Raw genomic sequence first — 26547 nt, 5'->3', positions numbered from 1 at the left:
GGTAGAAGCACCCCTGCTGTCCTGCAGCATCCTTCACAAACTGTGAGTGTCCTAGTAAGGGCTCATCACAGAGGGCTGGGGGACCCCAGGCTATGCAAGTACCTCAGCTGGCCTTCTTGAGGCAGACGGGCACCCTTTGCAAGTGCATGCATGCTTTAAGGACTCTCTGAAATCTTCGCCTAGAGCCTGTTAGATCCCTATCAGTAAAAGGGGAGAAAAAGGGGTTGCATCAGTGTGTCCTGCAACAACCCCATGATCCTGCTGCAGCCATGCAGGTAAGGCCCACAGCAGTGGGGCTGGAGGGCAGTGGGGAGAAGGAATCAGCCACCCCCTTCCCATCAGACAAAATTCACATTCTCAGCCTGTAATCGTAGCTGTTCTTCACAGACTGTCCTGTTGCTGTTCATGGGAGCGTACGCAAGTGAATGAAAATTGCTACCTCACACTGATGAAACAGGCTTTGCTGATTACAACAGACAACCAATAATAATATCTGTAATGGAAGTGACTGCAAAATTTCCCTGGTAATTTTCCTTAGTCCAATTGCTCGTAGAATTAATAGCCCAGCAGAGACCTATTCAGCGAGGTATGAGCGGCAGAAAGGGGCTGACGAAGAGCGCAACCTCTCACTGTCTTTGTTTTCCTCTATTATGCTCCGGGATAGGCAGGGTGTATTTTCATCTCTGACGCAATCTGCATGACAGCTCCAGGAGCACAGCTAGCCAGCTTCCCCTGCCTCTCTCTGCCATGCTCCGTAAGCCACTTGCACTCTTTTTCAATTTAGTCACACACCGAGTAGTTTTGATGAAATATGCATCACAGGGAAATGATGGCGCTGAGCATACGTTCACAAAGCACTTCCAAATTCTCGAGTGCCAAGTGCAGTCTTTCAAGATTTCTAGTTTATCAAGTTTTAGTCTATCTCGCTACTGCCCTCTCTTCTTTGTTCCTATATGCTGGGCATGTCTTGTCCTCTCACTCTTTTCTGGCAGGATTTATACCCCTTTGTTCTGGCCACTGCTCTGCTCCACCTTCCCTCAAACGCTATGCTCCCAACAGTACTGAGTGCTGCAGCTGAGAGCTCTCAAGTGCTAAGCGGAGCAGAATAATTACTTTCCTTGTCTTACACTCCACAGTCCTCTTAATACAACATAAGACAACAGTTACCTCTCCTCAGACACTGTCACATTGTTAATTCATGTCCAGCTGATCTGCCTCTGTGGTATTCCTCTCCAGCCAGTGCTCAGCCTCCTCTTCCTTATTTCAGCCTCTGATTATTCTTTCCAATGTAAACAAATTGTAAATATATTTTTACATTTTTATAGACATGCCATATATACAAGTGTGTACATACATACCTATACAAACACACACCCCTAATTCTAGATGGGAGAGTCATTCATATATTCATTATATATGAACTTCTTAGGGTAAGGCAGTACAAAATCTGCAACTCTCATGGGTCCTCCTTTCTCATGGCCAACTCGGTAAGCAGATGATTTGAAAGCTGTTGTTTTTCTGACCCTGTGGAAGAAAAGAAACCCCAGGTTTTGCTCTCTGAAGCCACCATAGAATGGTTTCTGCTCTCAACACCAGCTTGTTTTAATGGTACTTTGACTTGCTGTTGAACTCAGACGTGACATAAATTGTGAGGTTAATAATGACTAGGTCAACCCAAAATAGCTATAGGTGGAAAAAAAAGGTGAAACTGTTAACAAACTGGCTTTTGGTGAGATGTAAAGATTTGCATAACATGAGCAGAACTGATGTCACAGAAAAAATAAACCTGTCCGATGTAAGAAGTCAAAGGAGTTTTTAGCCTCTTATGTTCAACTTGTGTGGGACATTCCCTCTGTGTATGCATGAGAGGACAGTCTTAGTCAATCTTCTAGCACCACACAGATGCTCAAGGAGAGTTTACCCATCTAGTTTATTCCCTTCTTGTAAAATGTACTTTCTGTTGATTTCTTGTTTTCCTTTGGGATCTCATAGAGTCCCAATCAAGTCCCAGCCCACAAGACAGGTAGTCCAGCAACACCTCCTGCCATTCTTTTCCCTTCTTGCTGAGCACAGATTATCTGAATGCTCTCAACTAACTTTCTTTAACCCTACTAGTTTGTGATCCTTCATGTAATCCTTTCTTTTCTTTGTTTCTTATCATTTCAGGCTGTACCCAGCCAATACAATATTGTCCTTTTGATGACGAAGCATGGAGGTTGTAAAGCATCTCTGCCTGGCAGTTTCCCTGTGCTTTTTTATCATCCGTCAACGTGCCCTTTTTACCCACTTTATTGCTTTTTATCTGAACATTTATAAGTCTTTTCTTGATTCCACTGACATCTTTCTGGATGTGGATTCTGCAGCTTATCTATCAGGATATGGAAAGTGCAGAATTTCCTATATACCAGCTTATGCCATTTTGCCTAAAGTCATCTCTCATTTCTTCTTCAATGGTTTTCCATTTCTTTCTCTACTGCTAATTTTCTCATAGGGGGGATATTTGTCTCTAAGTTTGAACTTCTCAAAATTCTGGAGGCAAGTCTGTGTGAATGAGGCAAAAGGAAATGGAGGGGGGCCACTTGGTCCTCTGGACAGGTGTGTGCATCATCACTCAGTGTGTGAGTATCATAGAATCATAGAACAGCTTGGGTTGGAAGGGACCTTAAAGATCATCTAGTTCCAAGCCCCCTGCTGTGGGCATGGATGCCACCCACTAGATCAGGTTGCCCAAGGGCCTTATCCAACCTGGCCTTGAACACCTCCAGAGATGGAGCATCATCCACAGCTTCTCTGGGCAAAGTGTTTCAGAGCCTCTCCACCCTCTGAGTGAAGAGTTTCCTCCTAACCTCTAATTTAAATCTCCCCTCTTTTAGTTTGAAACCATTCCCCCTTGTCCTGTCATTATTTGCCCAAGCAAAAAGTTGCTCTCCGTCTTTTTTATAAGCACCCTTTAAGGATTGAAAAGCTGGATTGAGGTCTCCCCAGAGCCTAGTCTTCTCCAGGCTGAACAACACCAACTCCTCAGCCTGTCTTCACAGGAGAGATGCATCAGCCCTCTGATCATCTTCGTGGCCTCCTCTGGACCCACTCCAACAGCCCCACATCCTTCTTGTGCTGGGGACCCCAAACCTGTATGCAGTACTCCAAGTGGGGCCTCACAAGGGCAGAGCAGAGGGACACAATCATCTCCCTCCCCTGCTGGCCACCCCTCTGTTGATGCAGCCCAGGACACAGTTGGCCTTCTGGGCTGCAAGCACACACTGCTGGCTCACGTTGAGCTTTTTGTTCACCAGAAGCCCAAGTCCTTCTCCGCTGGGCTGCTCCCAATGAGCTCTTCTCCCAGTCTGTACTCCTGTCTGGGATTGCCCTGGTCCAGTTACAGCACCTTGCACTTGGCTTTGTTGAACCTCATTAGGTTTACATGGGCCCACTTCTCAAGCAGGTCTCTTTGGATGGCTTCCCTTCCTTCTGGTGTATTGACTGCACCACTCAGCGTGGTGTCACCTGCAGACTTGCTGAGGCTGCTCTCAATCCCACTGTCAATGTTGTTGATAAAGATATTAAACGGTACCAGTCCCGAGACAGACCCGAGGTACACCACTCAACACCAGCCTCCACCTGGACATTGAGCCATTGACCACCACTCTCTGGGTGCGTCCTTCAAGCCAATTCCTTATCCTCCGAATGGTCCACCCTTCAAATCCACCTCTCTCCGATTTGGAGATCAGGATGTCATGTGGGACTGTGTCAAAGGCCTTACAGAAATCCAGGTAGATGACATCAGCTGGTCTTCCCTCGCTGACTGATGCAGTCACTCCATCATGGAAGGCCACCAGATTGGTCAGGCAAGATTTGCCCTTGGTGAAGCCATGCTGACTGTCTCAGATCACCCCTTTGTCTTGCACATGCCTTGACATTGCTTCCAGGAGGATCTGTTCCGTGATCTTCCCAGGCACAGAGGTGAGGCTCACTGGTCTGTAGTTTCCCAGGTCCTCCTTTCTATCCTTTTTAAAAACAGGAGTGATATTTCCCTTTTTCCAGTCATCAAAGACTTCACCTGACAGCCAGGACTTTTCAAATATGATGGAAAGAGGCTTGGCAACTCCATCAGCCTGTTCCCTTAGGACTCTGACAGGTACAGGATGCGTATATGCCAGAGCTATGCTGACATTTGTATCTCTCCACCGTTGCTTTTGCCAGGCTAAAACTGCGATGTAAATGACAATGAGCAAACCAGGGAGTACAAGAGACTATGACCCTGAATGAATTAGATCATGTCTGTTACTCCTGGCAACACGACTGAAGCTATACAGGGGAATACACAGCTCCCTGCCTCCTTTCCAACCGCAGCTCTAGCCCACACCTCTTCAGACATCTGGTCTGTGGGCATCTTGTTCCTCATCGTGCTCTTCTTTCATGCTCCTGAGACTTCAATCAGAGCAGAGAATTATTCTCAGAGCTTCATGTGAGTGCTGCCAGATCATTTGCTACAGCTGCAGCCAGCCACAAAAGGACCTAAAAATCAGGGATTACCTCTTGTTCATTTGTTTTCTCAATCTGTCTTTTTAATCTCTATTTCTATGACACTGATGATCTCATTTTCCCTGTTGAAAATATCATCTACTCCTGTAATTAGGAGATTGCTGGTTCTGATACAGCATCTAATTTCCAGTATCTCAGTATTATGAGGTCTAAAGCAAGCTACATGAAGAGATGTCTTATGTAGTTTGATAAAATGGTGGGTGACCTTAATTAAGCGTTAACTTAATAATCACCTAAACAAAGCATGTTGTAGATTGCAACAGCCTGTTGTTCCTGTTATGAAAACAGCTGGTTTTGTAATTTCAAGGTTTGCGTATCTGTGATTTGAACCTCATTCTGACAGCACCTCCTGCACCACCATAACTCTACGCCTCTGTGATGGAAGCTCATGCTAGCTAGGCTGTCCTCCCTGCTAATCTGGACACAGCTGATATGTGCCTTGGAATAGCTCACCTGAGACTCCTTGTCATCTTCCTATCTGGTGGTCTGTAGCACAATCCCACGTGGCTGTCAACAGTTTTTCCCCTTTCCTTTGCACCTAAAGACATCCTATGCTTGTTCCTGTTCTGCACCCCCAGCCTCTGCCTTGAATCTCCTTGCTGAGCTGGGGACACTTCTGCTCTGACCACTCCTGGGGTACCAGCTACCCTGTAGCTGGCACTTTTTGTTTGTTTGTTTGTTTGTTTGTTTTGTTTTGTTTTGTTTTGTTTTGTTTTCAGTGGTACAAGGTTTGGAAGCTTTCTGTACCACTGGAAATTTCAGACTTTGGGGGCTATGTACAGAAAGACATGGAAATGACCACATTGCATCACTCTTTTCTCTCACAATCATCTGTCCTAACTCTGGTCAGTGATACAAATAATGGGATTATTATACAACAGGGAAGGATGGGATCATACATGTGAACTAATACTGGGTTTACAGAAACTGTTGAATCCATAATCATTGGAGTAGAGTGACAAGTACTTCACTGACAGTAAGTGTAATGTTGAAGAAGGCAGGACTGCTGACATAAATGGCAGTGGATGGAGACATTGTGGTGACATTAACACTGAACCTCCTATTTTATAAAGAGGAATAAACATAGAGGTAATGATAGGAGTGGTGAAGTGACTGGGGAAATTTGGACTTGCAGTAGGCTTCCAGGTATCAATGGTTATGACGTTAATCTGCAGATGAACCACAGTGCTATCCATGTTGGCAATCACACTTGCCTTCTGTCCTAACAGCATTACAAAACCGGATGAGATTTGTGAATTGAAACCTGAAACACCTAATAAGTCCCAGCTCACACCCTGCATCTGTTCTGTCCAGTGCTTGCTTTCATTTTATGCAATTGGTCTTGCCACTTGAAAGCCTTTTGCTAATTTATAAGATACGTCTATGCTCTCCCCATAAAATTGCGGCAGTTTGATGTAAACCTAGTCACCCTTCAATTAGTCTCCCATACGCTCTCCATCTCGTTCCCTTGCTCACGGAAACAGTGAGGCTCTGCGCAAGGGAAAGGAGCGCAGGCTGACACAGAGCTAGGAGCCACAACAAAGTCCTCACTTTTGTTCCTTGATGCCCTCTGCTACCTCCTCTGGTGGCTGCTAATTCAACACCTGTGCTGGTGCTGCATGAGGCTCTCAGATCTCCACAGCCAGTGTACCCGAGGGCACGAGAGGCACAGGCTCTGTGTTTGGGAGCTGTAGATAAGCAACAGCCAAAGGCTGTTTTTCCCAGCTAACCAGGCTGGTTCTGGCTTGCGCTTAGGAGCGCACCCAATCAACTTCCCCTTGCATCTTTGGAAACAGAGCACTGGTGTTTGCACCAGAGTCCCAGCACACCTCTACCTTAAATGCCACTTATGCACAGATAACGTCCTCTCTTATTACAGCGTGTGGTCTTTCTGTCTGATACATTCATAACTTACTTCGGTGCTGATGGCAGCAGCCTTCCTTTTTCATGTTTTCCTGCTTTTCCCTGCTCTTTTTGACAGATTGATGGATTTACCTTGAAATAGAGTCTGATTCCCCCCTCCTCTCGCATTTTCTGCCATAAAAAATGACAGTTATTGCTGTCAAATCAGAACGGCAGTGTTTATGGTCAGTCTACAGCCATTTTGCATAAATGAATGTGACTGCGCAAGCTGTGAGGCAGCAGGGAATCGAACCCTTCCTCCACAGCTCTTTTTTTCTTATTTTATTTTTGTAAAGCCTCCTGTGTCCACATGTGCTAGGAAGGGCTGTAGAAATAATATTAAAAAATAATATATGCAGCATCGAAACACTGTCCTTTTTCAAGCAGAGCTCTTTCTGAGCACAGTGTGAGATTTTCAAGAGGAAATCAGGATCTGGCCCATCATGAATAAATGTGTTGCAGTGACACAGAAAGGGCCTGTGCTGAGATAACTAATGCTCTTCCACTCTGCAGTTCAGAGACGCCGGTCAAGGAGGCTTGTGTAACCAAGCCATCATGCTGATCACGGACGGAGCCGTGGAGGATTATGAAGCTGTGTTTGAAAAGTACAACTGGCCAGATCGGAAGGTTTGTCTGGGAAGTGACAAATAGAAAGGGCGAGGAAAGATGCTACCCTGCTATGCTGGGAGTAGAAGAGGGTGGGCCAGGATACTGGGCGGAGCTGAGCATCCAGCACCCGCATGCATCCTGCTGTAAACACAATAAAAAGCAGCCAGGCGGGAGCCTGCTGCAGTGATTTTAGTGGTGCTGGGATCACAAATGGGTATCTGTAGGGCAGGGCAGGTTGTTTTTCATACGCATCATTTGCCACAGGTGTGGGCAAGCAAAGCGTTCTCCTGATAAGATTATAAAGACTGAACTGAGTATTTTAAAACAAAACCAAAACACTTCTGCAAAGAATTTTAATCCCATCCAGGACTGTGTGTAATTGGTCCTGTCTGGGAAAGGTTTGGCTATTACCAGTCCTTATGGTGGGTAGGGGAATGCCACAGAATCTCTCCAGGTAACTTCCAGCCCTATTTGCTTTGAGGTCTGCGATTACAGGCTTGTATTAACAGAGCAGACTGTGAAAGTGGGATAGACCGGGCTCATCCTAAACCTTCCTGATTTATTTGTTTAATTCATCCTAGCTAACAGCAATGCACAAAGGGAGAGAAGCAACCTGCTGAAAGACCAGAGTGCAGGCCCGTTAGAGCTGTTTATTTCAGGATTCACTCCTTTGTTGTTGGTCAAACATGAGAAATGGTGAAGCTTGCTTTAAATGATTCACGTGGCCAGCTGTTCCCCTGGGTGAAGGATTCGTGTGAGCTATAAACCTCTCTGCATGTGGTTGCTGAGTGCCTGGCAGAGCTGCTATCATAAAATCAAACAGAATTTGCAGTTCTGGCTTATTATGCAGATGATCCCGGGTGCTACTTGGCTTTCCGAGCTTATTGTAATTGGAAATGAAGTTCCAGCCCAGAAAATGCAAAACAAATGGAGCAAGAAGCTTCCATCTCTGCGTGAAGGCAGAGCTCTTGCCCTGCACCACCAGCGCATGGCAGGGAGTCAAACCTCAGCCGCTAGGATTTGGTAGCACGTGATGGCCTGCTGAGGCTACCTTTGCATTTTTGTTCCCAGGTCCGGGTTTTTACTTACCTCATCGGACGGGAAGTCACTTTTGCCCCCAACGTGAAATGGATTGCCTGCAACAACAAAGGTGCAGTATTGGCATCAGCCCCAATCACTCGCGTCACGTGTGGACCGCAGCCACAGGGCCCTGGGCCCCTCCAAGTCTTCCCCACCATAACTGGGGCCCATTTCTGCATAGCTTCCCTCAGCTGGAAGATGTCTTAGGGAAAAAGCAGGCCCTGCTAGTCTGTGTGGAGTGTGCCTGTGTCCAACTAACACAAGTCCTTAGTGCTGAGCCACCACATTTTCCTGTCTTGGTGCCAAGGGACACTGTGCCTGAGATCCATGCTGGCTGTAGTCCACCTAAGACCCTGTGCTTATTGTGTCCCAGTTGCTGGCTTTTGACAAGCTGTCTAAACCTCTGTCAGCAAGCCTGATGTCTTTTGGCTGAGATGTAAAACAAACATCTTTTTTAAGGGTTTTACAGCATTTTTCACAATGTCTGTGGGTTAACCCCTGTACCCCTGCCAAATTCTTTTTGTGCCAGTGGTTTCACTGAGGTACCAGGACAGCTTGTTATTCCTGCCCCAAAACCAATATCCTCTGTAGCTGGCATGAATGGGAAAGTCCATTCAGAGTAGGTGAATCATCCCTACGCATTTGGGGCCAGTTTAAAAGTCCAGCTAGCCCTACCGGAGTCCACAAGTGTGAAAGAAGAGGGGGATAAAAGAGTCTTCCCTGTTTGGGCATGACTTGGCCTTGGTGCTTCTGTAGATGGCCAGTGACCTGCAATGCTTCCTTTGTCAGTATCCTTCTTCAACAGGGAAAGGCAAGGCAAGGCAAGGCAAGGGAGACAGAAGTTGGGGGCTGATTAGCTAGGGATATCGGCTCTCTGTCTCAGCAGTGTCTCCAGCATACTATGAAAGGCATTGGTGCATTTGCTACTGAAAATATTTGACAGACAAGAATTGCTGGCCTGTGTGTACATGAGCTGGGGATGTCCAAGGTTCATCTGTTAGTGCTATGAATCACATGTAACGTTTTTATTTTTTATTAGATGAAACAAAAACTTGGATTTCAGATAGCATATGCAGCTATAACATTTGTGACAGGGATTTCATGGTGCCGTTGTTTCACCATAAAATGTGAGAATGGATTCTCCTTGAGAACAAAAAATATGCTCTTAGCACTTGAATTCTCACTTAGCAAACTTGATCTCCAAGGAAGGCTCACTGATTTTGGCTCCTCTATTTCAACACATTTTATAGCTCTTGTAGTCCTCATTTTCAAGCACACAAAATGTTTCCACATCACAAGGCTTATCAAATCATGAGTCTTTTCACATGGCAGTGATTTCCTAGTGATAACATCATTTTTCCACATATCTGGCATACTCGGTGCTACAAGTGCAACCAATCAGATCCATCTGGTGAGAAGCAGGACAAGAGTCCTTGGGACATTGCATTGTTTTAACATTTCTTACCAGTTAAGCAGCTATTGTTGACAGTCTTTTGATAACTCGAAGACATTCTTCCGTTGTACTCCTTGTTGTACGTTAGACTGTTAACTCAAGAAGAGAAGTTGGACAGGGTGAGCAGGCAGCCTGGTAGAATACTTTGCATATGTTTGGATTTTGGGACCACAGGCAGCCTGGTTAGTGGATATTTTTGCCTAATACCTAAACCAGCCTTTTACATCTGTGTGTCATGGTTGTGATTATATCGAGACGCCGGTCTTGAGCATTGATCCAGTGTGCTGAGAAGAACAGAGACAGTGTTTTGAATCTCTAGATTTCCACAGAAAGTTGTATCCATAGAAAAGTGTGGATACAAAGCATATCAAGGCACTTTTTGTAGAGCAGATTAAACCGTCTGGGCAGATACAGGCTTTGGCACCTGATTTTCTGACTTTGTGTGGACACTTATTTATAAATATGGGAGATATATCAGAAGAGTGACTCACAGCTCTGTTTCTCCGTGAAGGCTACTACACTCAGATCTCCACGCTGGCAGACGTCCAGGAGAACGTGATGGAGTACCTGCACGTGCTCAGCCGTCCCATGGTCATCAACCACGACCATGACATTATTTGGACTGAGGCCTACATGGACAGTGCGGTAAGAACTGACAGCACAAGTCTTTAGTCAGCAAACAGGAGGGCCTATGAGCCAAACTGGCAAAGGTGTTAGGCATTCAGCTAGTATGTTAGGCACATAACTTAGTCCAGCTTCCCATCTAAATGTCTTGTGTGTGTCAGAACCTAAATGAAATCCTGAAATGTATGTAAAACCAGGAGCTGTTTGATTGATAGAAATTACTGGTCTCTGGCTGTGCTGAGACAGGCAATATTTCTTTTCTGCTTGCTCCTGGAGTTGAGATGTATATGTAGACTGAGGTCTGGACCTGAAGTGACCCAGGAGCCCAGGACTAATCACACAGACACAGCATAACGTAAGCAGTACTCCTGTGAAAGGAGGCTAACCTTCTAAAGGATTATTCACAGGAAAGACTATTTACAGCTCAGGATATGGGTCACAGAGATTTATTTCTCCCAGCCCAGTAGCTAACTGCACAGTGCCAGTCAGAAATACAGGTCTCAGTTTGTCACTCCCTCATTCCTTGGGCTAGCAAGATGCAAGGTCACCCAGGGCAGAGCCCCTGTGTAAAGGGCACATCTCGCTTCCTGGGAGGGAAACGGGACCAGGAAGTCAGGGCTCTCAATGCCCCTTGCCTGGCCTAAGGGAAGACTTCAGGCCTTAGGACCACAAACTGGTGCCATCGTGGTGTTATATTGCCAAGGCAGCTTTGAAATCCAAAGGAACAAGGGGAAGGACAAAGGGGATCATCACTGAAGGTGCTTTCCCCTGCACTTCCCCACATAGAAGGTGCTCCTCAATCTCCATCTCCATCCCCTTTTACATTGCAGAAATGTATGCTGGCATCTTCACCACAGAGAGGTTTCCGCGTAATTGTGACAGAGCTGACCAGAAGTCAGGTTCCCCTATTCCAGAAACAAACCTTGACACTTTGTATGCTTTCCTAGGGGGGAAAAATATTTTCAGGAGACTCTGGTGGGAAGAGGCTGTCCCCAAACTCTGTGCTGTGGCTGACCATTGCGGCTGCAGTCATGGCACACTGGCTCTGTGAGGGTGATGTGGGGTTGCCTTCTGCTGCAGGAGTGGTCCCAAGCAAGAGGTGGAACTTGGTACCTGAGTGTGCTAAGCAAAACCTCCAGAAATGCTGCCAGCTACCCAGCAAGTTTACTCTAGTAGTAAACATGCCATCCCTGGCACTGGTGTGGGGTGCCACACTTACCAAGGCAGCAGCAGGGATTTGTTTTTTGTGCTTTTTTTTGCTGCATTTCTTCTTGGCTTGGCTTGCCATTCTCTTCCTCCACTCCAACCTCTCCATTTTTGTTTCATTCCTCCATTCATGTACTCATTCATCTGTTCATCCATGTCTCTCACTAGCTGCCACAGTCCGAGGAGGTAACTGCTCTCTTGTGTTTTGTGAGCGTGCCGCTCCCCTTGTGCCAGTTGGTGTGTCGGTGCAAGCGCTCACAGCCACAGCTGGCCTGTACATCTGGGGGCAGGGGGCTGCAGCTCTCGAGGAGCCCTCTTACACCAGCAAGAGGAGAGGCAATGCTGGATGTACTGGAGAGCTGTGCTGTGGGTCCAAAGTAGGGGTGTCCGTGTTGTGCAGTAGCTTAGATCACTGGATTTCTTCTTCCATGCGTCTGGCAAATGCTGGACACAGGTACTTGGTGTGTGTTAGCAAGAGTGTTGCTGTGAATGGGAATTTTCCACTCAGAATTATCCAGACCAATAACTCAAGATACCAGGCTCAAATCTCCATCAGGCAACTGCACAGATCATTGGCTGGCTGCTTTATGGCTCCTAGAATGCACACTAATGGAGACAGTAGATCAGTTCTGGCCTCGCTACTTACTTGACCAAAGGAGAAATGGAAGGGAGATGCTACTGGCATTGAGGGAATAAGCCCTTTTTAATGCTAGGCAGATCTGGGAGATTTCTGTGCATGTGTCTTGCCTGTTTTACCTCCTTTCTTGTGTGTTTTTAGAGCATCTGCAGTACTGGGAGCCTCTGCTACCCCAATGCATGTGTATGTCTTGTGTCTGCTGTAGAGACAGCTCACTGTGTTGTACCTGTTTGTATCATGATTTTGCCTCCGTCTTTCCTATGCTTAGATGCCTGAGTGACAAGTTTATATAAGCAGGCTGTGTGTGTATTTGTGCCCTTTAAATATTTGCCTGTGCTGTTTCTCATTCGTGCTATTCATGTGTCTGCAATATAGAATATGTTGTTTGTGATTTTGCTCATATTTGTGTTGTTTTTCTTCATTCTGTGCTCTATGTGTTGGTGGTTTTTACACTTGCTGCATAAGCGCCCATGTCTACACACCCATTACTGTCTCCTCCTCAAAACAGCTCTTTAATGTCTCCTGCTCATGGTGGGTATACATGGTGCCACCATTTCTACAGGTTCTCAACACATTTCACTGGCTTTCAGCCCATCCTCATCACCCCACATGAGCAAGCATCCATCCTACGAGCCTCTTGGATACAGAGTACTGAAAAGTGCTGCCATCTGTTTTCAGAGGGGCGTGGGAGGCGAGGAGGTGTCTGATTGTACCCAACATCTGGGCTTCCTGGGAATTCCAGCGCCTTTCATTCGGGTTATCTGTGGTATTGCACCTGCTAACACACGGCTCGTTGTTCTGTGGCAGCTCTTTGCATCTCAGGCTCAAAGTCTGTTGCTCATGACAACGGTGGCTATGCCAGTCTTCAGCAAGAAGAACGAGACGGTGAGTGCAACGTGGGCTTTGCTCTGCCTCCCGCCAGCAGAGGTGGAAGGCTGCAGCAGACCTTTGTGGGGTATTAGAGCCAGAGCACCTCTGACAGACCTCATGGCCATCAGGGACCATGGCAGACTTTGGACAGGATGTGCAGATGATAATTTTTCTGTTGAAATGATAGCCTGCCATTTCCTCTGAATGCTATTTCTTCCAAATACCTCTTAAATATGACACTTCTCCCTGTTTTTATCCCTCCCATTTTCAAACCCAGCCTAATTCACAGACCCATAAAGTTTCAGACTGGAAGCGATCATTACCTTGTCTAGTCTGTGCATTTTATTGCAGACCTCTACATTTCATATAGACAGTCCTTCATGAGCCCAATAACCTGTGTTTGGCAAAAGTGTCACTGAAGAAAGGCATCCAGCCTTGAGCTCTCCATTGTGGTTTCTCACTCCCTGTTAAAAACTGGTGTCCAAATTCCACTTCAAGTCTGTCTGGCTTCACTTTCCTATCATAATGACTTTCTCTGATGGATTGAAAACCCTGTAGCCCTTGGTATTTTCTCCCGGGAAGCATCTTCTGCACTTCAATAAAGTCAAACCTGTCTTTCTTTTGATAAGATAAAAAGGTTGAAAATTTTTGGTGTCTTTGATAAGGGCATTTTCTCTGGATTTTGAAACCCTTTAGACAGTCTTCTCTGTACCATTTCTAGCTTCTCAACATCATTTTAAAATGACATCTGGTACCTCACCATTGCTGTATGAGGAATGAAGTCTTCATCTAGGTCCTGTGAGCAATTACTTGCTAAATTTCTTTGCATGCTTGCCTTGTCCTTTTTGTTATTTACACAAACTGAATGCAGATTTTTGCCCTCAAATCTTGTTGCCAGTCATTTTATATTACTTCTGAATCATTATCAAAAATGCAGACTAGTATTGGATAGAAATACTTCTCTCCACAAACAGTATGTTATTTGGTTTTGAATGAATGTACATAAGCTTAAAGAGAACACAAGAAAGGTCAGTAGGAAGTTAACAGCGTGTGTTCAGACAGAACACTACTGAAGTTTTGCTTCTGAAAACGGGTTTTCCTTTGTTTTCAAGAGATCTCACGGCATACTGCTGGGTGTGGTGGGCTCTGACGTGCCCCTGAGGGAGTTGTTAAAACTTGCTCCACGGTATAAGGTAAGACTGAAATAAAGCAATTTTATTTTACACTGCAAAGTCACTAGTCATTCTTCCACGGGCATGATTCTGAAAAATCATTCCTCTTCCTGTAGGAAGAAGTATGAGCATAAAGCAAGGGCAGTCAGATGTGGTGATGCATATAATACATGCAAAATCATTCACCACTAGAAGCACTTAGGCTGCTTCAGAAACACAAGGACTGGATGATCCAGTGGATTCACAACTAGTCGTGGAGTCTTTGCGCCTTTGTGGTCACCAGTTTAGATCCTTCAGAGATGAGATGGATCTGATAGCCTGTCTCAGAAGAATTAATGTTTTATAGCCAGTTCCCAGTGGACAACAGCTGCCATACCAGCTGGCAAAAAATAAACAAGCTTCACTGTCAGTATTCTTGGCAGAAAAACTGAGGACTAAATTCATTTCAGAGACCAAACTGTTCTGCCATGTCTGAAAGTCTTTTTCTCCACATCAGCATGAAGACTTCTTGGCAGGACAGTGTACAGGAGGTTGGCTCTCACCCACTGATGCTGTACCTAGACAGTGTATTTGCTCTCCAGAAAGTAGTCCAACAGTTACTTCTATCTCTGTAATCAATATATCTTAAAAAAAAAAAATGTTCATGTTCATCCATAGGAAAACACCCCAGAGATGCACTGTTTAGTTTGGTTTCTGCTGCGAATTGTGTGCAGTGACCTTTTGTTCAATCACTCTCCATACCAGGCGACATCAAGCACATCTGAGGATTGCCAAAGTTATCAGGCAGTTTGAGCCATCATTTCAAGTTTTCAGTTTCTCTTAAATAACTATTAAACAACTACCAGTTAGGCAGTTGTCCAAAATCTGTTCACTAGAGACCTGCAGGACTGGAAGTGCTGTCAGAAGCTATGCATCTCTGCAGTGCTTCCAGATCTGGATGCAGGATTGGCAGACCATTTGCATGTAGCTGCTGAAAATGGCCCTTCAGGCAACCCAGGAACCGAGAGCATCAGGGTGCAAGTGCTCAGCAGGCAAAAGCTAGTTGGTTTAGGTTTGGGGGAGTCTTGTCTAGGAGCTTCAATTCTTATACACGTTTATTTTCTGTAGAATACTAATAATACCTTTTCATCTTCCTTCTCCCATGTCACTCAAAAGCCATGTCACAATAATCTTTCTTCTGAGCCAAGAAGGGACACTGTCCTTTCCTCCAAGTAGTGTCATGGAAGAAGAGAAAATTATTTGAAGGATTTATTTACATCAGAGGCAGGACATGACTTCCCAGAAGTTCTTTCAGTTCCAAACCGGTTCATAAACCTCATATTCTCAGCTTGAATCCTTTGGCATATGTGCTGCAAAGGACCAGCTCCAAAGCCCGTGAGAGCTCATACATTTATGATCCCACTTATTGGGCTGGGAAATTTCAGCTTTAATAGGCCAACAAGGAAGTTTGCCATAGTCCTGATCCAACGCCTTGGATTCATTCTGCCACGCTGAGCTGAGCTCTATGTGATTGCAAAAAAAAATGTTTTGTATAAAGTCCAGAGTTTTGATCTGGGATATGTGTGATAAGTAATTCATTCCCTCCAAAAAGGTGCAGGCGGACTGTGAAAGACTTACCTCTCTGCTTCCCTGTTGTTATCCCTCCAGGATTGACTCTATAGGAATATAAAGTTGCTACGTTTTTTTGAAGATAGAAAACTTAGCCGTTCTTGTTTTCCATGAGACACCTCATATTTTGGCAAGCACAGGCTATCTATGAGTTTTCAGCAACTCAGGCTTTAGCTGGAATTTGTATTATGTATGGGCTTGATCTGAGCAATTGCTCTCGTGGAAATTTCTTGCTGGTATTTGCTAGCGAGGCTGGTCAGGCTCTAAGGGGGTGTCTTTCCCTGCTTGTGTGCAGAGACAGACTACCTGCCCATCCCTGTGTGCACCCAAGCACAGCCAGTCTTTTCTGAGCAGCCAGAAATGCAGGGTTAAAAAGGTTGGGATGGAGCCTCTTTTCTGCTGGTCAATACCTTTAAAAAGAAAATACTTCTGAATATTGATGGGGCCAGGATATCAGCAGCACCCACTACACAGCGGTGTTTCTAGCTAAAGCAGAGCTAATTATTCTCTTTCTCCAGCTGGGTGTCCACGGATACGCCTTTCTGAACACCAACAACGGCTACATCCTTTCTCACCCAGACCTCCGTCCTCTGGTACGTATAGCTGTGGAGATCCTTGCTGACTTGGGAACACCGGCTTTTAGGGATGATCCTGATTTCTCATGTTTTATTGATATACGGGCCCTGGGAACATGAGGGACAGAGAAATCAATGTCACACCCCTAGGTGCATATATGTATACATGTGTATGAAGTGGGAGGTAACCCGCCTGTCTTCTCTGTAGGAGTGCGCGTGGGTGCTGTGTTTCTGTGCACTTGCTGTATTCTGGGCACACATGTATGCTCATGCTTGTGAGGCTCCACTGGAGAACCAAATCCCCTCACTCGGGCACATCTCCTACAGGAAGATTCAGCATGGCTATCTCCCCAGTAATAGCTGCCCAGCAGCTGTAGTGTTGGAAATTTGGGGAATTTGAGGCTAGCGAGGTGGAGTAACACAAATCCTGGTAACATGGGATGTCAGAAACAATTTAGGGACCAGTGTGCTGCAAATACTTGAGGGTCAGAGTGGACACAAGGACGTTTCTCCTTCATGGTGCCACCTGGAACTCCAGACTGCACGTACCTGCAACCACACTATGGGCTTTCTTACCCGGGCATGCAATACATCATCTGTTTCACACACGTGCCTGTCTGCACAAATCTCCATGTGCACAGCTTATAGGTGTTAATGTGGTTACTGGCAAGAGGAATTGCCACCACAGGGCTTCGCACCAGCTGTCTTCATAAAGGCAGCTTTGCACAGAGAGACCTCAGACACAGGTAGTTACTTCACTATGTGAGGAGAAGGATCACACCATGTTGCCAGGATGAGGCAAAGCAAAGCTAGGCAAGGTCATTGCTTTATCCTCCACCTGAAATTGGCCTCTCTTAGTCTACTTCACACTTTTTTCTTCACCAGTAAGATTAGAGGGAAATAGCTCTCTTCCATCAGTTAACCTGAGGTGAAAAGCCTACTTTTTGTCAGTGAAGCCAAAGCTTAATTCCCATCAGGAAAGATCTCCTGCTGGTATTATAGTGTTAATGGGATTACACTCTTAGCTGTGGGGAAAAAAAAAATATTTCCTGGAGGTAAGCATACTGTACTGACACATTTAGCTGAATATTCTCGCAAACCAGGCTGTAGCTTTTACCTGCAAGTTCACCTATGTTCCTGCTTGTCCCTTGCTCCTGGAACAAACTTTCCCGCTTGAACTCTCCCAGCTTCGCACCACTCACATAAAGAAATATGTGGCACGGGACTGAGAAATTATCTGCACCAAAAAACCTCCTTCCAAGTCAGAGAATAAATGAGACTGAAAAATCCTTATTTTTCAAATTAGAAATTAATACTAAATTCTTAAAGGGTTAATTTAAAAAGTTATCTAGTCACTTACTGGGGTGTTTTTTTCTCTTTTTCCTATTTTATCATTTTTTTTTTTTTTAATAAATGCCAGTATAAAGAAGGAAAGAAACTGAAGCCTAAGCCAAACTACAACAGCGTAGATCTCTCAGAAGTGGAATGGGAAGACCAGGACGAAATAGTGAGTATCAGAAAGTGAATTTAGGCTTTTGTAGCCCCTTCCTTCTATTACTAAGTGTGCCTTCATGGAATGAGGGGGAGGGAAGGGGCAATCCTGTTTTTTCTGTGCAGATCTGGCCCTGACTAAGAGAGACTGGTATTCTACAAGAGGACAAGACCGATGCTCACCTACAAAGTGCTTGCCTTCCTTCTCTGTACCAGTTTTCCTTCCCATGGAACAGGGAGAGAAAGTGCTGGCAGGAGGAAGGAAGTAGTCGGAGGATGCTCCAGGGAGCTGGTCTGTCTGTACCTGACCCACATGCTGGTGGCAGCAGCTGCACCTCTGGACATAGCTTAACACAAAGCCAAAATAGCTCAGTAGTATGGAGGCATCCCATGATGTTGCCCATATGTGTAGTATGTGAGATATAGCTGAAACCACTCAGCTAATGAGATCTGCAACAAGAAAGAAAGTGCAATTCCAAAAGAGACTAAGCTTTGCAGTCATTTCTGATAATAGACAAAGAGCATAAGGAACTTAGACACTCAATAAAAACAGTTTTCCAGGAAACACCTTATTGCACATCTTTGGAAGCACTGAAAACAATAGCTGACAAAGGGAAATGAATAGAAAATCCCCTTTTTACTCTCTCAAGTGAAACTATTAAAAAGTGGTAAGCAAGAAACAGCGTGTACCTCAACGGCTGCATGTTGCAGTGTTTCAGAACTGGGTACCCAGATACAATGAGAAGGCAGAGAGGTTTCTCTGTAGCTGGCTTTCTTTTACTCAGAAGAATTAGGAGAGAATAGCTACTTAAGATGCTAAGGTAAGAAAATAATTTGGAGTAAGACAGAATTAGCTGTGGGATGCATGCTTCTGGATTACAGGGGAGACCGCTGAGATAAAGGGATCTGATGCTATAGATATCACAGAAACAGGTGGGACAAACGAAGTGCCCAGCAAGAGGATTACAGCAGCTACTGCCGCAAGCACAGGGCAAGCAGAAAGGGTCGTGCCAGCAGAACTCAGCAAGTGGAAGGGTGGCAGACTGAGAAAGAAAGCACAGCAGGACTGTGTGTGAGATGTGGAAAGTAAGACAAAAATATGAGATTTTACATGCAGTGGACTTGACAGGTTATCTATGGCTTTATCTGGGTTTACTAATGTCTTCTAGCAGCTCTGTCACTGAAGACACTTTTAGAGATACTCCTCTCTACAGTTTGCTATTTTACAACAAAATTTTTTAAAAAAGCATTGATACCTGAATGTATATATGATGCAGTGTAAGGTTTCTGCCCTTAGGCAATCAGAATAAAACTATCCAGAGTGAAATATATACATATATCAAAAGAGGCATACAAAACAAAGCCACTTTGTGTTCCTGTACTGCATCTTCCAGAAGAAAGAAAGGTTGCAGTCACTGATATCTGCAGTGTGACTTCAGCAAGTTGAGAGTCTCTCAAGATACACCCACTGCAGCAGAAAGATGCCAACGTTTCAACACTCAGATTTGCAGCTATGGTATTAGATCAATGACAGACTCAACATCAGTTGCAGTATAATCTCAGCAACACTGATAAGCAGCAAAATCAGACTGGAAAAATATGCCCAAGTGCTAATGATGTGTAATACAGCCAGCTGCTGAAAAGAAAAAGGGAGGGAACACGGCACTGTCTGCAAAATAGAAATTCATGTACAACAGTGCTATTTGCAGCTGGGCAGCAAGGAAGTTTGAGGTTGCTTTTAAAGTTACACAGGGTTATTCTCAGTGTGAGGGGAACAGGGGTCGCGGGGTCCTGCCCAGCAGTCTGGGAGCTGACACCTGAACAAGTTTCTTCAGCCTTGACAGAGCATCTGAAGAAGAAATTAGCCTGCAAGGAAGTTGGGACTGAGTGGCCAAACACCTAGATGTTATGAGAGCCCCCAGGTAAACCGTATGTCTGTGTTGGTTTGAAACCACACGAGTGGATGGGAAAAGGGAGTCAGCAGCAGACAACTCCTCCATCCAGACTTGGTTAGGCATTTGTCAAAGTGAAGGCCGGCTGCTGCCAGCAGTGTCCAGCATAATGAGGACTGAGCATTACAGGGACTCCCAGACACCAGGACTGTGGCTGATTGAGTTCTCCATGCAGGAGAAGCTGTCAAGGAAGAAGCAGCAAGCTTGGGCTGTGGCACTGATCTACAGACACTGTCACCTCAGCGCTGGGCAAAGGCCTGGAGCTGGAGGTGAGGAGATCCAAGGAGATCTCATATCCGCTGGTTTACTTCTCCACTGCCTCATGGGGCAAGGAAAGACAGCTGGCATTCGAGAAGATATGGACGAAACAGCAATAACCGAACTAAACCCAGAACCCAGAGAAATTGCTGCAGGCTCTCAGACCAGAACAGAGCATGCCGTGGTTCTGGCAGGAGGTCAAACTCTTTTAGCAAGAAAGGAGTTACAGAACTAGTCAGTGTTTTGATTTCCAAGACATGGGCCTTGGAAAACACAAGCTTTATATTCTAGGCCTGTAAATAACCCACATCAAACAGCCATAAGAAATAGAGCTGTGGCCTTGTAAAGCAACTGCAGTTGAGTCTGGCCAGCACCTGAATGGAAGCTTGTCTCTGGAAGTACGGAAGCAATTTGTGTGAATGAATAAGCTACTTCCCACCTTTTTTTCTATCCAGGCTGAAGCAATAGGTTGATATGCTCTGGCAGGCTGGACCTGAAGTCAAACCCTCTGCACTTATGGAAAAATTCCCTGGCTCTTTCTTGCAAGAGGCTGGGAGTCACTGTGAAAATTACATTTTGCCTTTGGAACCTGAATTGAATGAAGTGGTCTTCTCACAGCCTCCCTGGCTATCACACAGCCTTGCTTTGCTGTGTTAAACAGCTGCTTTGCTGAACTCAGAAGTGGTGCTGAATGCAGCCTATAATTTATAAATCAGTTTTAAAAGATGCCAAAGAGCTTTGTACTCGGTCTGGGGGAGCCAGCGGGTTTCTCAGGTGTCTCTTCTTTCAGGCTCTCAGAGCACGGTGCTAATGACTTTCTGGCTGCCAAATGGTGAAGTCTGAAATGTGGACTGTCAATTTCATAGCTTCCAGGTCCTTTCCTTTAGCTCAAAAGACATATCAACAAGCTTTCAGCATAAGCCATTATTATTCCATGTTACTGATTGAACAAGGATCCTGACCACTGAGAACAGGTTTTCAGTTTAAAAGAAGCAAGAAAGAGCTGTGAAGACAAAAAAAAAATGACAGCCACTCTTTCCTGTCACAGCCCCTGTATATTAATGTCAAGCAGCTCTATTAATTCCTGTCCTGCTCTGCCCAGAGATGCTAATGTTGATCTCATTCACCTCTGCAGCTGAGAACTGCCATGATCAATGGGGAAACGGGCTACCTCTCCATGGATGTGAAGGTCCCTGTGGATAAAGGGGTAAGAAATTATCAGGCTTGGGTCACATGGAGGGAGGGGAGGGGAAATGGATGCTGAAGAACCATGAAGGATGTGGTTTTAATGCTCAGCATTTCAGAGTGTGAGGATTTTATTGTTTCACCGCATATATAACACGTGCTAAAGGCATAAAATAGAACGTCGTTAGAAGTGCTCTGTATACCTACCGGCATTCCGTGTGTGCAAAGGTGCTGGAAATGCCTCACAGCTCCCTGCTTTGTCCAGGCAAAGCCAAAAAGCAAGTTGTTCATTGTTTATAGGGCTGTGAAGTGAATCTGAGATCTTCAAGAGTTTAGAGCAGGGGAAGACATGTTGAGCTGATCTAGACAGAAAGGTTTGGAGGCTTTTTTTTGTCTCCCTTTCCTTACCCAAAAGTACTCAAGAAAACTGTCCTTCACTCTGTCAGAATGATTTTCTTTATCCAAGTTCGGGATTAAGTTTCTATGCAAATATTTACAAGCATCTTATGGAAACTCCTAGTGAAATAGAGACTTCTGAAGGTTCCCTACCAGCTCTAATGTAGGGTTATACATCTTCCCCTGGAATCAGTGCAAAATGGACTTGTACATTTAGGTTCACTGGTACTTTTTCATTCAGGTTTATTTAATTCTCTCAAAGAGTTTGGCTTCCATCATTTCCTCTTAGGAAGTATTCCAGAGTCCTGCAAGTTTAGCTGCCCAGAAGTCTTCCAAATTTGAGGAAAATTTTCCATCTTTTGTAGACAGGTTTTTTTCAGCCATGAGGCTGGCTGAGCTGCTCCCATGCTAAGCCACAGTCAGCACCAATTCCAATAAAGCAAGCACTCAGCCACTGTTGAGATTATGCTCTTTTCCAGTGAAGATACCCCTCTGTTTCCCCTGGATGGTTGTATTGCTAGACTTTATAACTAAATTATCTGTCTCTATTTTTGGTGTTTACAACTATTAACTGTCAATGGATTTGCCCTTCCCCAACATCTGCAATTGAAATACTTGCACACGTTTCAGTCCAATCAGTTCAGCAATTATTTCTGTTCCCTCTGTCTCTTGTATCATTTCTTTTACACAAGTACCAGAGCTTCACTGAATTATTTGAGCACAGTTTCCCTATTGTTCTGTAGAGAGCTTCTTTTCTCTGCAGTTGGTTATTTCTGAGCAGGAAGCCCCAAACTTCATTTCTGCTGTCCCTTCAAATTTTTCTCCATCACACAGTTGACCCAGAATTACTGCCTATGTTTCACAGAATCACAAAATGGCTTGGTTGGAAGGGATCTTAACGATCACCTAGTTCCGACCCTCCTTCACCTAGTTCCAACCCCCCATTTTCCATGTTTCTTACCTGTTTTTTAGGTTTCCATGTTTCTTAGCTATTTTTTCCAGTTGCCTTTTTTTTTTTTTTTAACCTGAATCTCACTTCTTTTTGTCCCATCTTTCTAATTTTTGGAGCTGTTGGAACTTTTTCTCAGTATACAGAGAAACAATGATTTATTTTATCTTACACATCACTGTACGTAATGGCTCCTAAGATACAGTCTGTCTGTTCCTCTCAATAGATCTTTTTCTCCTGATGCACCATTGTTTACTGCTTCTTTCTGGTTTCAATACTGCAGTTGTTTCACTTCATATCTTATTTAAGTCCACATTAATTAAGTCTTTAGAATAAAATTTCATGAAAAGCTGTTTTAAGTGCTTTATATAAACCCAAATACATTTCATGTCCTTTATTCCCTTCATCCATTATCTTTGTTATTCTGTCAGAAAAGCAAGATCTATTCTTTGTAAGTCTAGATTGCTTATTTCTCTAACTTAATCTCTTTTCTCACCTTTTCTCTGTGCACCCGCAATAGCATACCTTCTGAGTCATCCAAAGATGGCTTTTTAGTTCAATATTTTAGGGATATCTTTCTGTTCCCCTACCCAGGAAAAAAAAGACAACAAAAAGTGGCCTTGGTAAGAGATATTACCTGTTTTATTCTGCAACTCTGCAAGCTTTATGAAGCATAATAGGAGACTGAAGCTGAGCAAGTCACAATTTTACTATTATCTGAATACACACGGAGCAGGGACAAGAAGCGAAACTTAGCAATTCCCACCAGTACTGTGGTAGCTGATGAAGCAGAGCAGGAGCCGAAACAAAGAAATTGCTGACAGAGCCTGGAAACAGAGAGCATGAGGCAGTCAGCAGAGAGAAGGGCTGAGTGAAGCGGATAGGAATTATTCTGTCAGCCACTTAAAAGAAATTCCACAAGTTGATCTCGGGGAGGTGTTGAGAGCAGAGTGAGATAGAGAAGGAAAAATAAAGTCCAAAGACAAAGGGCAGTCATTAGAGAAATCTGGTGGCAAAACCTGCTTTTGCTTTCAGCTAGGGGACAAATGGGTAGGCCTGTGGCAAACCAGTGATAAGACCATTAGTCAGGAGTGGCTGCCTAGAACAGGTGCAATACCAACACTTGACCTACACGTGTTCCCAGACCGCTGGTGCTGGTACTGAGCCACCCTGCGTGCCCATGTCCTCTTCTTCTCCCTCGCTCTGTGCTATGTGGCACAGTCCTGCCTGGCTGTCCTCAGCCCTCCTTGGCTCCAGGGTGCTCTGCTGCTCCCCCTTCCCACGGATGAGTGGCGATGCCTACAGCTGTCTTAGGGAGGCTGTGCATTTCCCCATCCTGCAGAAGGAGAGCTCTGCCAGCCTCCCACAAGCACCAGTGCTGAGCGGCTGCATGCACAGAAGAGGGGCAGTGTGTGCGGAGCAAAGGAAGAGCAGAGCAAGCCTTGCTGAAGCCCTCCTTCTTCACCCTGCCTTCCCCCCCAGCAGATCACTCTGGAAACAAGGAAATGGAGGCTCAGTACCCCTTGTACCTTCCCCACAGCCACCAAAACAGCACCATGACATATTGCTTGGGGGTGCCATGGCAATGCTGGTACATCTCAGCTCAGCAAAAGACTCAGCCCCTGCTGCTCCAGTTGTTGCAGTACACACTTGCCATGCAGGGAAAGAGGGTAGAGAAGGAGCTGAGCTGCCTGCCACCTTCTCACCAAACAATAACCCCATCTCCATCTCCCATCTGCCATGTGCACTAACTCGGGGCACACTGCGAAACTGGTGTTGGCTTTGCCCTTTGTGCATCGTGCCTCTTCTGCAGCTGCACGGCTCAAGCAGGTTAGAGCAGGCACGGCTTTCCCCGGGGAACAGTGAGCTTTCTGTATTCACTCCGTCTCCCACACACATCCTCTCACCTCGTTTTCAGGCTGGGGCTGGGATTTCAAACATATTAGGGTTCATATACTGCCATAAGGCTTGAATAAAAATTTTCCAACAACTTTTCTCCTTTGGAAAAGATTTCCACTGAAATCAACACTTTCCTACAGGAAAAGGCCAGTCTGGCAAGCAGCTGAAGTTCTGAAGCAGCTTTCAAAAATCTGAAATGTCTTGAGTTGAAATGTCAGGCTGAAACAAATATTTTCATGTGAATAAAAATGTCTTGGATTTGAATCAGCACTTTTTTCATTTGAAAATGTAAATTGTTTCTTTTTTTTTTTAACAAAATTGGAATATGTTAATGTTTTGTCCCCATTTGGCATGAAAGGAAGTGTCAGGAATCTCAGCATTTCCCACAGGAGTGGTGAGAGCTGTCCCCAGCTGCCCACTCATGCAGTGGGTAGGGTGTCCATCCTGCCTCTCCTCCCACCTCACCTCTAGAGAAACGAAAGGTTTAACCAAAGACCTAGATGGAAAGACAGGGTGGCTGCATGGACCCTGAAAGTCATGAGTTGCTGAATATGCTGAATACCACATATTCATTCCTGTCTCTGGACAGTCCTAGATGAGTGCAAAGTGTTGGTGATGATCACCCGCTTCTGCTTATCCCTGGGGATGTAGATCCCAGGTCGCCATCACCGCTATGGCCTTGGTCTGTCAGACGGTCTCTCACTCTCTTATTCCTGCTCTCATTCCAGAAACGAGTTCTCTTCCTCACCAATGATTATTTCTTCACGGACATCAGTGGCACACCCTTCAGGTGAGCATGGGCTCACACGTCACCAATACAATGCATCTGAAGTCTGCCATCAGGGGTGGGAAAATGGTCTTTAAAATGGTCATAAAACGTGACTCATGAGTAGAGCAGTGTGAATAACTGATTTCTTTGTTCCCATAATCATTAAAAAATTATTTATCTGAAGTTCAGAGTCCAAAAGCAACACCTTAGGTGAAGCACATCATTTCATTTCAGAGAAATGAGATATCTTCATTTCCACTGAATGCTTGATATGCTGGTATTGGTTCTAAACAGAACATTATTGTAAACTGAAAATGCTAAAACATCGCATAAAAAAATCAAGCTAAACTTTTTTGTGTTTTTTTCCACATCCAAAATGTTTTGAAATTGTCATAGATTTGATACATGTTATTGTTGATTTGAACCTTACAACTCTGGCCAAAAATGTTGTCACCAAAAACGTCTCACAGCTCTACAGACAGGTCCCTTAGCCTCTTGTGCTGCAATCAGATCTCACTTAATCCTCTTTCGATGATGTTCTTTTCTTTAATAGCTGTGGAGGGAATTAACATCTTTAAGGGTTGTCACTACAGGGAATGCAGTGTCGTGTTTTGGGATTACACCTCCCCTTGCTGACAAACCCTCTGTTTTCCCTCCTGCTTGCAGCCTGGGGGTTGTGCTGTCCAGGGGACACGGGGAGTACATTCTGCTGGGGAACACTTCTGTGGAGGAAGGTAGGTGAATTTGGAACAGCCCCGCTGTCCCAAAGGTCAAGGTAGCTGCTCTGAAACTTACTGCTTTACTTCTTCACAGCCTGTATCTGTCTGTCTGCTACCAAATTTAATACTCAGTGTATTATCTGGTTTCAGGTTTGCACGACCTGCTCCAGCCAGACTTGTCTTTAGCGAATGAATGGTAAGTGGAGGAAATCTTGTCAAAGACGCTGGACTTTGTCATGAGCTTTTGTCAAAGTTCCCAGCAGCTCTGCTCGAGTTCACCACCCTCAGTGGCCCAGAGGAAAAGCAGTGCTGTTCAGGGACTGCACCTGGAAAGAGCTGATGGCCTCAGGGTACGATAGTGGTACCTCCAGAACTCAGTTCCATCTCTTCCTTTGTGAGTTCCCACCAAGGCCTGGGACATCCCCCGGTAGGAAACGTCTCCTGAGATTTATTCTCAGTCTTCTGTACTCAAACTCATTTTGTTCTTCCTCGTGTTGCTCTGAATTGTGCTACAAAACCCACAGTATGTCAGACCTGTCAGTGAATTTTGTAGCAAGGTTAGCGAGACACCGAAACATGTTTTAAAATCCTAGCTTATTTTTGGTTGGCATTCCTCTGAACTGAGCCTAGACCTAATTTCTAGTGAACATG

At 45.0% G+C, this 26547-nt stretch overlaps 1 protein-coding gene across 1 annotated transcript in view; it reads left to right on the top strand.

Annotated features, from left to right (window-relative positions):
* The window catches only part of CACNA2D4 (calcium voltage-gated channel auxiliary subunit alpha2delta 4), a gene marked incomplete at its 5' end in the record, with an annotated part of 120649 nt that overhangs the window by 22775 nt on the left and 71327 nt on the right, over positions 1-26547 (top strand). Inside the window, 11 exons of the mRNA XM_080576086.1 lie at positions 6958-7071; positions 8125-8203; positions 10098-10231; positions 12861-12938; positions 14036-14116; positions 16222-16296; positions 17699-17785; positions 21115-21186; positions 25137-25198; positions 25844-25911; positions 26047-26092. Of these exons, the coding sequence (XP_080432212.1) occupies positions 6958-7071; positions 8125-8203; positions 10098-10231; positions 12861-12938; positions 14036-14116; positions 16222-16296; positions 17699-17785; positions 21115-21186; positions 25137-25198; positions 25844-25911; positions 26047-26092 (896 nt within the window). The remainder of the gene's footprint in view (positions 1-6957; positions 7072-8124; positions 8204-10097; positions 10232-12860; positions 12939-14035; positions 14117-16221; positions 16297-17698; positions 17786-21114; positions 21187-25136; positions 25199-25843; positions 25912-26046; positions 26093-26547) is intronic.

Source organism: Anser brachyrhynchus, assembly GCF_964034855.1.
Source record: "Anser brachyrhynchus genome assembly, chromosome: 1".
Lineage (NCBI taxonomy): Eukaryota > Metazoa > Chordata > Aves > Anseriformes > Anatidae > Anser > Anser brachyrhynchus.
This window is presented reverse-complemented; position numbering and strand designations above follow the sequence as displayed.